The following is a 13,062-nucleotide window of genomic DNA, read 5'->3' as shown; positions in this document are numbered from 1 at the left end:
TTTATTTATTTACTTTTCATTAAGTTTAAATCCTTGAGAAGTACAGCATCACACAGATTCTGTGGCCAATGGCTTTAGCAGGAAGGTTGCTTTGGAATTTGGCACGAACCATGCCACTGTTCCGATGAGCACGAGTTACTTTTCCCCAGATTACTCTGGTTTTGTTTGGTTTGCCACCAGGAGTCACTGTGTTGTTCTTTGCTTTGTACACATAAGCACATCTCTTGCCTAGATAGAATTCCGTTTCATCTTGAGCATAAACATCTTCGATTTTAAGAGCTGTGTGTTCCCTCTGGTCCTGGAGACCCTGCTTATAGCCAGCAAAAATGGCCTTGGACCACAGCCTTCCAGACATTATTTGGCGTTTTAGGAGTCCTGTTCCCAGCAGGCCTCCACAGGCTCCAAGATGGCAGAAAGAGCTATTTCCACTTTTTAGAATAAAGAGTTGTTTCGCTTGGATCCTCCAAAGTTGAACTATGAGTTTGTTTTGTGTGTTGTTTTCTTTAAGTGTGTCATCATGAGCTCTAGATGTTTATATACTTGAGGTTGTGATCTATTGCAGCCATTAATGTTTTTGATGTTCAATTGGTCTATCTTAGGCCTGTGGGAGTCCATTTGGGTTGGCTTTTGTGTCTTTGATATCCTTTCTGGCATGAGCTGTTTGGTCCAGGTCATCTGGTACAATCCCTACTCAGCCCTGGAATCAGCTATTTCTTCAAGGAAGCCTGGTTCTTTTAGGGGGAAATATTTTTTTAGAGGATTCAGTCTGGGAACTAGAGATGCTCATTGCTACTGTGTTGGTCACTGTTGATTGTCCTTTCTACTACCTGGAGCCTGTAAATATGTATTATATTTTTTATGGGAATATACATCATCTCCTATCCTGGGCTTATAGGTTCCTCTGTCACCTTATAGGTAATAATTTTTATCAGTTGTGTTTTAACCTTCCAATTTTAAAACATACAGTAATTTACAATATATATATTAGTTTTCTCCCCTGTTCATTTGTAAAAGGTGGCATGTTCTACACCAGTGCTCTGTAATAAAAATTTCTGCAGAAATGAAAATGTTCTGTATCTGTGCTATCCAACTTGGTAGTCACTAGCTACATGTGGGTGTTCGGCATCTAAGATGTGGCTACTGCAACTGAGGAACTGAATTTTTGATTTCATTTAATATAACTAATTTAAATTTAGGGGCGCCTGGATGGCTCAGTTGGTTAAATGTCCAACTCTTGGTTTTGGCTCAGGTCATGATCTCAGGGTCCTGGGACCAAACCCTGGGTCCAGTGGGGAGTCTGCTTTCCCTCTCTCTCCCTCTGCCCCTCCCCCTGCTCTTGCTCTTTCTCTCTAAAATAAATAAATCTTAAAAAGATAAATTTAAATGGTTCTGTGTGTCTATGACTATCATATTGGACAGAAGCAGCTCTATACATTTTTCTGTACCTTGCTTTTTTCACTGAACAATATAGTCAAAGCAGTACAGAGAGGGAGTCCTCATTGCTTTTCTTTTTTTTTCTCATTGCTTTTTAAGCTGCATAGTACACCAGGATGTAGATGTGCCATAGCTTATTCATCCAACCCCCTATTGGTGGACAGCTGTCTTGTTTCTAGTTTTCTGCTGTTATGAAGTTTTCTTTAAGGAATGACCTTGTACTTACACCTTTTCATTTTTTGTATTATTGCTTTAGGATAGATTATTAAAAGAGAGATTACTGGTTCCAAGAGGAAATACATATGTAATTTTATTAGATAGCATCAAATCCCATCCACAGGGTTTGAACCATTTCATATTACCTTCAGTGATGCATGGGAATGCTGATTTCTTCACAGACTGACTGGTGAGAAGAAGTAGTTATTTTTTTCTTTGAATGTCTTATTATGAGTTAGGCTGAGCAATTTTTACATCTTTAAGGCACTTTTTTTTTTTGGTGAAACACATGTTTGTATGTATTGCCCCTTTTTCTTTCCTGGTGTTTTTTGGGAGTATTTTTGTCTTCATTTTTTTTCATAACTCTATATATTATGGATATAACCATTTGTGATGTAAGTTGTAAATATTTTTCCCAATTTGTAATTTTTCATTTTGCTTTGCTTTTTTTTTGGATTTTGCCATGTAATTTTTAAATGAAATTAAATACATAACTCTTTCCCTAATTGCTTCTAGATTTTTAGGCATAGCTGAAAAGTTTCCTCCGCCTCCAGGTTATAGAGGGATTCCAGTGAGTGTGCTTCTGTGGACAGGAGAGAGATGAGAGAAGTGAACCATATTGGGGTGTCAGGCATAGGAGGAACAGTTGGGGAGGTGACCATATTGTGAGAAATCTGTGAAAACCATGTCATTAAGTCAGGAGAATTAGATGCTGGTCAGGATCCTGGTCTTGGGCTTGTCTTGAGAACTCAGTCTCTCTTCTTTCTCCTGTGGATGTGAGTCCAGACCCACACAACTGGGAGATGAGGTCTTTTATGAAGCGGAAATTCCATGTCACCTTAGATGGATCCCTCACAGGTCTAAATGAGAGGACCACCCTCCTAGTGATAAGGAGAAACACAAAATCATTTCCAAAATCTTCCACATAACTTGGCCACAGACTAAAGAGAAAGTAAAACCTTTAGTTTACAACCATGAGAGAACCAAGACTGAAACCACACAATTGTTACCTTGTCCTTCACTCTCTTTCTGGGAATAAGGTCTCCTCAGGAGAAGGTCATAGCCTCTTAGTGCTATTCAAGATGATGGAGGTGTGTGTTACAAGTTGCCTTTTCCCAGGGTATAGCATCTCTCTGCTCAACCACCTTATTTCCTGCTTAGATGCTGGGTTTTTATCTTGACTCAGGGTCAGGGTTGGGCTAAAGTTGCTTGTAATGGAGTCTGTTAGGGTCATACCTCACGATCCCTGGGTTTGACACTAATATTCACCTTGTGGCCTGTGGATATTTCTAGATCTCCAGTCTAGATATCAAGAGAGGGAAGATGTGGATCCAGATGTGGAATTGGATGGACAGTGTCTGTCACACAGCAGACATCTGATTCACATTTAGTAAACATGAGATGTAGATATAAAGGCATGAGTAGGATATAAAATGATGTATATGTCCTTTCATCGTTTTTATATAAATGTTTTTCGAGGAGCATTGGGATCACAACACAGTTACTGATTTTGTAATCTGCTGTGAAGGAAACATCTATGTTTCTGTTTCTAAAAATTATGTCTTTTCATTGGGAAAAAATAAGCTGTAGAAAATGAAGAAAGATGCTTCTAAGTAGATGCATGTGATCCTGTAGTTGGTCATCTGTAGAATGGGCAAGTTGGTACTTACCTCACAGAGCTGCTGTGAGGAGAAATGAAGAAACCAACAGGAAGTATCTGATATGTAATACTGTAAAACTTTGACACATATATATATCATCTCTCCTGTGTTCTCTCCCCAACAGAGGAGATGACTTTACCATGAACAACTCATAGAGCCCACTGGGATTTGAAGGAGCATGGAAGCAAATATATATGTTACAAGTATATATCCGGTATGTATTCTCTTTCAGAGCTTCTAAAATAGACACACCCATTTTCTCACTTTACATGCTATAGGAGCTCTAACAGAATTGGCAGATAGGATATTATTTTCAGGCATTTTTTTAAAAAAATCAGCTTTGTTTAGTCTTAGAGTTCCCAGGGTCCAGCTAGCCCAAAACATTGTCAGGTGTCTCCTGAACCTGAAACATCTTCCTTTTTCCAGGCCTAATTTTCTGGCTTTTATTCACACTGTTACTCATTTAGGCCTGTACATCTGGAACCTGATCTGGGCCATCCTGGTGAGAGATGACAGTGACTGCAGGGAGTTCATTTTCTTGTATCCAGACTAACATCCACATCCCTACGTTCATTGAGGGTTAGAGGTGTTTTAATCCACGTGTGTTGGTTGCCCTGGGCCCTGGGCTGAAGGAGCCTGTGACTAAACTTCCCCCTGAATCCCGCTGTTGAAGCATCTCCCTTCTGGAAGCTGTGGGCTGAGAGCACTGAGCAATCTCCTGCTCCCTCCCAAATTCCCTCCACTGTAGGTTCCCTGCTTAGCTAAGTGGGAGATTTGACCCATGAGCCTGCTTTCAGTTCAAGGGGCTTTATTTAGAGAGAAGAGAAAGAAGCATGCTGTGAAACTACTTTCCTCTCATGACCTTTACTAAGTCCTGGGGAATGGAGACATCGGAGGACTTCTCCAGCGTAAGATTTATTTGAGCAGCATGCTTGCCCTTCCCCTAGGCATCTGCGGTGTCCCTGACACTGTCGTGTAGATTCAAAAATTAGTTCTGAGACCAACTAGTGCATAATTCCCTTGGTTTAGTGATGTTCCCCATTCTGATGCTGAGCCACTCTCCTATGGGGAGGTCTAGGGAAATTTATTCATTCTTACTATTTTTCACCTTCAAAACCAAGACACTTTTATGGTAGTTAAAAATGGATACTGCTCAAAAGGAAAAAAAATCATTAAATACCCTTGAAAGTCTATTTCCCATGGATAAGCACTGTGATCATTTGTATATTTTTTTTTCAGAAATTTTACCATACATGTATAATCATGCATTTTTAAGATTAGCAATGACATGACCATCTACTTATAGTTTTGTAAATTACTTTTTTATGATAAACACCATATTATTAAAGTCAATTCAAGCCAATCAGTATAAGTCCACATAATAATAAAAGTGGCCCTAAAATCTCTAATGATCCATTCTGGCATGATAATAATGATAAGAAAGGTCAGTATTACTACTGACCCCTTTTGTGCCCCATGCTATTGTACGTGATAAACCTGTACTTAATCATCACCGCAGCCTATGAGGAGGAGCTGCTGTTGCCTGACTTTAAACATCAGGGAACTGAGGCGAAGTGAGGGCAGGGCTAGCAGGTCACAAGACCAAGATTTGAACAGATTCTGTGTGGCTGCTGAGGCCCTACATTTAACCAGTGTGCATTGACCCTCAGTCTTATTGTCGATTACATTTAAAGGGCCATTGAAGTCACACTACATGCCATATACTCTAGGCAGGTTTTCTTTTTCTTTTCTTTTCTTTTTTTTATTAAGTTCAATTAGCCAACCTGTAGTACATCATTAGTTTTTGACGTAGTGTTCAGTGATTCATTAGTTGCATAACACCCAGTGCCCATCAGATCACGTGCCCTCCTTAATTAGGCAGGTTTTGTTATTTACTCATTGGGACAGCTCTGTGACAAAGGTCTGGTGAGTCCCATTTCACGGGTGACCAAGCTCAGACTGACAGAGCCTACTTAAGTCACCTCTCTAGATCAGTGACAGGATGGAAATGAGGTTCCATCCCTTGCCCTCCCTGGAGGACACAGAACAGCCTCCCTTGCAGAAGATGGGCTTCCAGGGCTAGAGAACTGATTAGATCAGCTCCTCTACTATTGTGGCCCTGCAGGTACTCACTAAGCAACCCCTCTGGTTGATGAAGATAACAGAGGAGATGAAATTTCACCCTATGTGCTAAGAGACCCGGGTATCGGGCCACATGTGTTGGCTGATCCTCGAAGTGCTGACTTAGGCTGGGGGCAGAAGCACAGATCAGATAGGTGATCTAGAGGGAAGGGAAGCAATATGTACAGAGCTACTTTAAGCAAATGTATTTTATATTTAATTTCCTTTAATCTTAATAGCTATTCAAAATATGCATTATTCAAATCAGGGTACTGACTTTAAGGGACTTCAAATGAATTAGGAAAACAACTTATTTTCTTAGGATCAACAGCTAACTGTGGTATTATTTTAAAGTTTTTCACCTTTTGTCTTGAATCCTCCTGGGCTCTGAATGACTAAACCCTAGGGGCTGCCTTATATGGTCTCTATGTGTTACTTAATTTTTAGAATTGTGTGCTACGTAGTTTTTGTCACAATATTTTTGAAATTTAAAACACATTCTAAATGGAAAATATACTAAGAATTGTGTGTAAACATGGGAGAAATCATTTGCAAACTACAACTCATCTACTGGATTAGTGTCCATAGTTTGTGAAACACACTTAGTAACAAACAAAAATTGGCTTATAATTTAAACAGTAAATTCATGTAAAATTCTAAATGAACAATAAATATGTCAAAATGTCAAAATATGCCCAAACCACAAACATTAATAAGATGCAAGTATAAATACTTAGATTCATATTGAGTGGAAAATATAATATGCAAAAGATGAGAAATGTGATTCGTTTTTTGGAAAAGACCCTGTTTGTGCGTGTGTGTGTACGTGTGCAAGCATCTATTTTCATGTACCCTTCACCTAGAGGGACACATCTGGAGAGGAGGCACCATTCTATGACAACAGACCCCTTTGAGTCAGGCGGTAGGACTGCGGCTGGTGAGAAATGCAGGACAGTTTCAGTTTATAAATGTACTTTCATATGTTGTTTGAAATATAGTATTCAGGAAAAATAATTTGATGAAAATTTGAAAGCAGAATATACTTATAAACAGATTCAGGAAAGTAATGTACACATGTATTCATTACTTTGGAAAAGCATTTCGTTTTATTAAATTAAAAAAATGAAGTAGGAAAAAATAGAATTGGAAGAGTTTCTCCCTGTACCTGTGTGTGTTTATTGGTCTCTCTAGCTGTATCACCCCAAATACTCACATTCACAAGTACATCTTTATCTTCAGTTCAAACCAAAGCTGGACAGCTAATCTCAGGTCTAGACAGCCCAGAAAATGATGGTGATACAGCTGGATGGCTGCGTGGGTTAAAAAAATTCCATTAAACTCTGGCTGAAACCATTAGATCGAGATTCAAACTTCCATCCCTTTCTTCCCCCTTGCTGAGCCCCCAGGTTTGAGACTCTCAGAGCTGACATCCTGGATCTGGCTACCTGGTGGCATCCATCTCCATTTTTCTTTTTGCTTTTTTAAGGAAAGGAGTGCATTTAGCAAAGGGGAAGAAATATCAGATGGTTTATTTACTAAGACACACCACTTGGCTCAGTTAAGCATCTGCCTTCTGCTCAGGTCATGATCCCGGGGTCCTGGGATTGAGCCCCGCATCGGCCTCCTTGCTCAGTGGGGAGTCTGCTTCTCCCTCTCCCCCTGCTCATGCTCTCTATCTCTCTCTCAAATAAATAAATAAAATCTTTTAGGAAAATTCATATGAATACTAAAACAATTCCATCCACAGTTGACCCTAAATCTACTTCATGTTCATTGATGTATTTCTTCCCTCCTCAGTGTGGGTTGACATGTCCACACTGTAGAGGGTCTCTCCCAGAGAGCAGGGCATTCACCCTCCATTATCCCATCCTTGTAAGGCTGCCAGGCCTTCTTCCACCCCCTGTCATCTGTCCATGACACAGCACACAGCTGTCCAGAGCCTGCCCAGAGGCCCCATCCTCTCAGGTTCCTCCCTCCTGCCCCAGCTGCCTTTTCACGTGCTGCTTACTGCCAAGGCACGCTACTGCCACCTAGTGTTTCATCATCTGCAGGCCCTGGAGTATGTTTTTAGAATCTTTTACATCCATCAGTTTTCTCAGACAGAATTAGAATCATTTTTTTTTAAAGATTTTATTTATTTGACAGAGAGAGACACAGCGAGAGAGGGAACACAAGCAGGGGGAGTGGGAGAGGGAGCAGCGGACTCCCCGTGGAGCAGGGAGCCGGATGCGGGGCTCGATCCCAATCATGACCTGAGCCGAAGGCAGATGCCCAACGACTGAGCCACCCAGGCGCCCCAGAATTAGAATCATTCTGAACATGGATTCAAAGGCTGTATTTTAAATGACGGTATTGTGTTTTTTTTGCTCCTAGCTGACCTTTCTTTGTAGAGAAGTTTAATGATGGTGGTGAGTTGGTGCCATCTTGTGACAAAAACCTGAACTGCAGCTTGAACTTCGCGGAGCAGGAAGGTGGGAGGGAGGGGCTGTGGCCCCAAACCAACCAGAGCTTTCTGGAAGTCTGCGTGGAAAGGGGACATTTCCAAGGTATGGGGGTACTGAGGACCTTCGGGCAGAAAGTGTAGCCTCTTGTGTGGAAAAAGCTCTGTGTGAGTGGAGGTAAAGATCCTTTTAATTTTTATTTTATTGGCCCACGAATTGACAGAAAGATTAATGTAACAATAGAAAATATGACATAGGCCCAATTGCATTTAAAAAACTAGAATATGACTAAAGCAGCATTTCAAATCTGTGCAGATACAATGGATGATTAAGAAGTGGTATTGAGATAGCTAGATAACCAGAAGGTTAAAAAATAGATAGGGTCCCATTTCTCTATCTTGAAACAGCAGGATAAATTCCAAACGATTCTGAATGAAATATAAAAAAAATCCATACAAGTATTAGAAGAAAACATAGGTGAATTATTCTATAATTCTGGGTGGAGGAAAGTTTCCTCAATATGAATCAGTATCCAGGAGCATTAAGGAAAAAGATTGATATATTTGACAGCATAAAAAAAAACAATGACAACTCTGCATGGCGAAAACATGCTAGCCAATTAAAGACACTGGAAGAAACATTTGCAGCTAACATCTTTAACAAAGCATTGATATCCCTCTTATATAAATGCTTATCAATATAGAGGCATGAAAAAACAACAGCCCTATCAGAGACATGTAAGAAATTAACAATTAACAGAAAACAAGTTGTCTTTAAATGTATGAAAAGTCTACAGCTTGCTTTAATTAAGAGAGATGCAATTAAAACTACACTAAGATATTGTCTCTTAACTGTTAGATTGGCAAAGATCCAAATGTTTGTCAATATACTCAGTTGGTGAGAATGTGGAAAAACATGTCCTTTCACTCCCTGCTCACAGAGGTGCAAGATGGTATAATCACTGGAGTAGGCTTAATAGTGGTCCCCAAAGATACTAGGTCCTAATCCCTGGAACCTATAAATATTGCTTATATGGAAAAGGTTCTTTGCAGATGTGATGAAGTTGATGCTTTTAGATGTAATAATAAATATAGATATAGCTATTTACTCTGGCACTATCTGAATAGCAAAAGAATGGGAACAACCTAATGGGGGGTTATCCTGGATTATCAAAATGGGCCCTAAATGCAAACCCAACTGTCTTCATAAGAGAGAGACAAAGGGAGAGTTGACACAGACAGAAGAAGGGAAGGCAGTGTGACCAGGGATGCAGAGGTTGGAGTCATGCAGCTATAGCCAGAGAATGTTGGTAGATATCAAAAGCTGGAAGAAGCAGGGAAGCTTCCCTACAGTCTCCAGGAGTGAAGCACTGCTGCTACCTTGATTTTGGCCCCATAAAACTAATTTTGGACTTTTAGCCTCCAGAACTGTGAGAGAATATTTCTATTTAATGACACCAAGTATGTGGTAAATTTTGCAGTAACCATAGGGAACTAATATAATCATTATGGTGGGGAATTTGAAAATATCTTGCAATGTTATATATGGCCTTACTTTTTGACTCAGAAATCCGATTTCCAGAACTATCCTAAAGATATACTGGCAGTGACACAAAAATATTTTTGATATAGATATAATAATAAATACAGATACAGATATTCACTCTGGTACTATTTAAATAGCAAAAGAATGGGAACAACTTAAATGTTTTTCAATTGTGTAATGGATGAAGAAACTATCACACAGTCACACAAAGTGTACGCTAAGTATGGTATAAAGAAGACTAATGAAAATCTCCACATAAGGCTGTGGAGGATCTCCAGAATATAATGTTAAGTGAAAAAGTCAGTGTATATAAAGATGTAAATAGCATGGTACTTTTTATCTAGGAAAGGGGGAATGCAAATGTAAAAATGTTTTACTTGTATTAAAAGTCAAAGGACTTCTCTTTTGGGGACCAGAAGGAGTAGATACACTTCTTCCTGTTACTCCTGCTAGGTGCAGCTGAAATCTCTGGATATTATATGGGCAACCAATACAAGACTCTGAAAGGTGGAGAGGAAAAAGGCAGACTGACTTGGGACTTTGGGACCCAACTAATGACACACAGTGAATTCTCTTGGTTGTATTTTGCCTCATATACGCCAGATACACCATATACTCCAGACTGGGTGCTGGAGGAGTAGGGAACCAAAAAAATGCCAACCGGAAAAGACAAGAAGAGCCCCGAGAAAATCTTTTCTCTGGACAAAGAACCAGACAAGGGGAAACCTAGCAAGAAAGAAAGTTTTTAGACAACAACTGCTCTTACACCATAGAATTGAAGCATAGCTCTACCTCCACCATACCAGCAAAGGCTGAGTGGGGAGCATGGATTCCATGCCCACACGATTGTAATTAGGCATCCATCCTTACCCTTGGGGGATATGAGAGAAGAACTGCATGTAGAACAGTGACTTTCATCCCAACCTGGGGGTAATGAGCACCCCTCCTCATGGTGGCAGTGGAGATCATGCGGGAGCCTACCTTCCACCCACACTCAGTGGTCATGAGGTACCTTCTTTTCTTCTCTTGGAAGTTTCATGACCATCCAATGAGGAGGAGGCCTCCTCCCCTCCACAGCATCAGGGGAGACCACATGGAAGGCAGTAAGGAAGTGTCTTCCCCACCTGCCAGGGTGGTGTCAACGGAGGCCTGGTGGGGCATCAAATCCTACTTCTACCAAGCAGTAACAAGGCACCCCTTCCCTTCCACTCCCATGTGTACCCACCTCCCCCATGTCAGTGGAGGCTGAGTAGGAACCTGAACTTTTATCTTTTTTTGCCATCTGTCTCTGGTTAGGAACACATGCTTGAAATTGCAAGCATCCACGAAGGGAGGATAGTAACACCTCATAGTAAGTTTGTGGTAAAGAACTAAATCTAGTCAACAACATGAAGAACCTATCCATAGGTCCTGCTTAACTAAATGCTACATAAATACTAGCTGTCTATACCCCCCAGATCAGATAACTCAGGTAGCTTCTTTATCTGCTCCCTCAGATAGGGGCCCTGAACCTGGACACAGGTCAGAATCACCTTGGAATCCTTTTCTAAACTCTCACCTGAAACTCTCTGGTTGGGGGAAATGGGACTTCCCATATCAAAGGCCTTTCAAGTTACTCAGCTGTCATAACATGGGCCTTAGACAACAGATATGCCCATTTGACATAACACTGTATGTGAGAGTCTATTTCCCCTCCATTCATCCAACACCAGGTGTTACCATCTTATGTCTTTATTGCTAATATGGTTGCTCATATCCCCAGACTTACTCCATTGGAAGGGTGATCACAGGCAGCTAGTGGTGGTGGTCTAAAGAGTGAAGGTGTTTTGCTTTTGGCGAAAGGGGACCTAGCGTTGTATTAGGCACATAGTTACTCCAGTAAAACACATTGATTGCTGATTCTGTCTCTCCCTGTATCGCTCTTCATGGTGGTGGCCCAGCTCCTATCATGTGCCTGAAGGAGGCAGGTTCTGAGGTTCTGTGTCTGGATGGCTTCTACTCCAGCAGTCTTCAGGAGAGCCCATCACCTTACATCCCTGGTGGGATATGGTACCTGGCTGAAGTGAGTGCATAGATCTGAACAAAAGCATGTTGTGGAATAGCTCCTGTGAGGTTCACAAACTAGCCTAAAAGTAGAGCAGCTGCTTTGATCTCATCATGGGAGAAGAGGTTTAGCACGTGGAATTTTATATCATCAGCAGCTATAGCCTGTGTAGTAGCCCTTGGGGCCCATCTTAGAGACACTTCTTTTTTTCCTGAAAAGCAATGAATCATCCAGTTTAGGAAGGAACTTACTTGGTCTTTAACATACATTTGCAATAAATATACCTGAATTGTTCTCACCATATAAATAATAATCAGCAATTCCCATGTCTTTCAGATGGGTGTGGAAATGTGCAGTTATTAGATCTTCCTAGTAATATGACATTGTAACAGATTCTTCTCTGGTGCCCATGATTTTTTCCTATTATATAATGAAATTTTTTAAAAAGCCAGAAAATTTCCAAGTGTTAGTTAAAGATATCAGTGACAAGAAATTATTGTTGTTGTTATTGTTATTGTTATTATTATATTATTTTAAAGATTTTTATCCACCTGTTCCAGAGAGAGAGCAAGGGGAGTGGCAGAGGGAGAGGGACAAGCAGACTCCTCACCGAATGCGGAGCCCAATGTGGGGCTTGATCCCAGGACCCTGAGACCAGGACCCCAGCCGAAACCAAGAGTCAGACACTCAACCGACTGAGCCACCCAGGTGCCCCTAGAACTTAATATAAAAAAGATAATTATTACTCCAGAGTTTTCCCGCTTATAATGATACTCAGCTACATTCCCTAAAATAACCAGTTACTCTTAAATATCATTATGATTATTTTCCTAGAATAGAATATTTTTATTTCCATACTTTAGAAGGAAACAGACATCACCTTTCCCTAAATATTTGGATATATGTCATTAGAAATGATTATTTCTATTTTGATTATATGTAGCATGGACCAATTTGATGAGACATAGTGTGGATCTGCTAATGCTACAAGAACACAATTGTGGGAATCTTTCACCTGATTTATTTAATTGCATTAGAGAATTATGAATATATAAATATATGTAAAATACTTTATTGATATATGACTGACATATAATACACTGCATATTTAAAGTATATGTTTTTTTTTTAAGGTTTATTTATTTATTTGACAGAGACAAAGCGAGAGAAGGAACACAAGCAGGGGGAGTGGGAGAGGGAGAAGCAGGCTTCCCGCTGAGCAGGGAGCCCGATGCGGGGCTTGATCCCAGGACCCTGAGATCATGACCTGAGCCGAAGGCAGACGCTTAACGACTGAGCCACCCAGGCACCCCAAAGTATATGCTTTGATAAGTTTTGATATATGTATGTACCTGTGACTCCAATACTACAGTCAATCTAATGAACATACCCATCACCTTAAAAAACATTCTTTGTGCCCCTTGGTAATGCCCCCATCTACCTCTCTCCAGCCTCTTTCTCTCCACATCACCCCACCCCGTTCCCAGGCAACTACTGATCTTCAGTATGGGTTAGTTTTCTTTTCTTATAATTTTATGTGAATGGAATATACAATGTGTATTTTTTGTGTCTTGTTTCCCGCAACCTAATTATTTCTAGA

At 40.4% G+C, this 13,062-nt stretch overlaps 1 protein-coding gene and 1 long non-coding RNA gene across 7 annotated transcripts in view; one reads left to right on the top strand and one right to left on the bottom strand.

Annotated features, from left to right (window-relative positions):
• The window catches only part of LOC116628534, a 67,846-nt gene that overhangs the window by 9,463 nt on the left and 45,321 nt on the right, over window positions 1-13,062 (top strand). For all 6 annotated transcript variants that reach the window (XR_004298632.1, XR_004298630.1, XR_004298633.1 and 3 more), the window contains exons 3-4: window positions 3,436-3,525; window positions 7,806-7,978. This is a non-coding gene — a long non-coding RNA (uncharacterized LOC116628534). The remainder of the gene's footprint in view (window positions 1-3,435; window positions 3,526-7,805; window positions 7,979-13,062) is intronic.
• On the bottom strand, window positions 26-418 carry LOC116628533 (60S ribosomal protein L35a-like). The gene has a single exon (XM_032398918.1). It carries the CDS (start codon window positions 353-355, stop codon window positions 26-28), a length of 330 nt encoding a protein of 109 aa, XP_032254809.1. The 5' UTR covers window positions 356-418.

Source organism: Phoca vitulina, unplaced genomic scaffold, assembly GCF_004348235.1.
Source record: "Phoca vitulina isolate PV1807 unplaced genomic scaffold, GSC_HSeal_1.0 scaffold122, whole genome shotgun sequence".
In the NCBI taxonomy this organism is placed as follows: Eukaryota; Metazoa; Chordata; class Mammalia; order Carnivora; family Phocidae; genus Phoca; species Phoca vitulina.
Note: the sequence above shows the minus strand (reverse complement) of the source record. Positions and strands in the feature narration are given on the sequence as shown.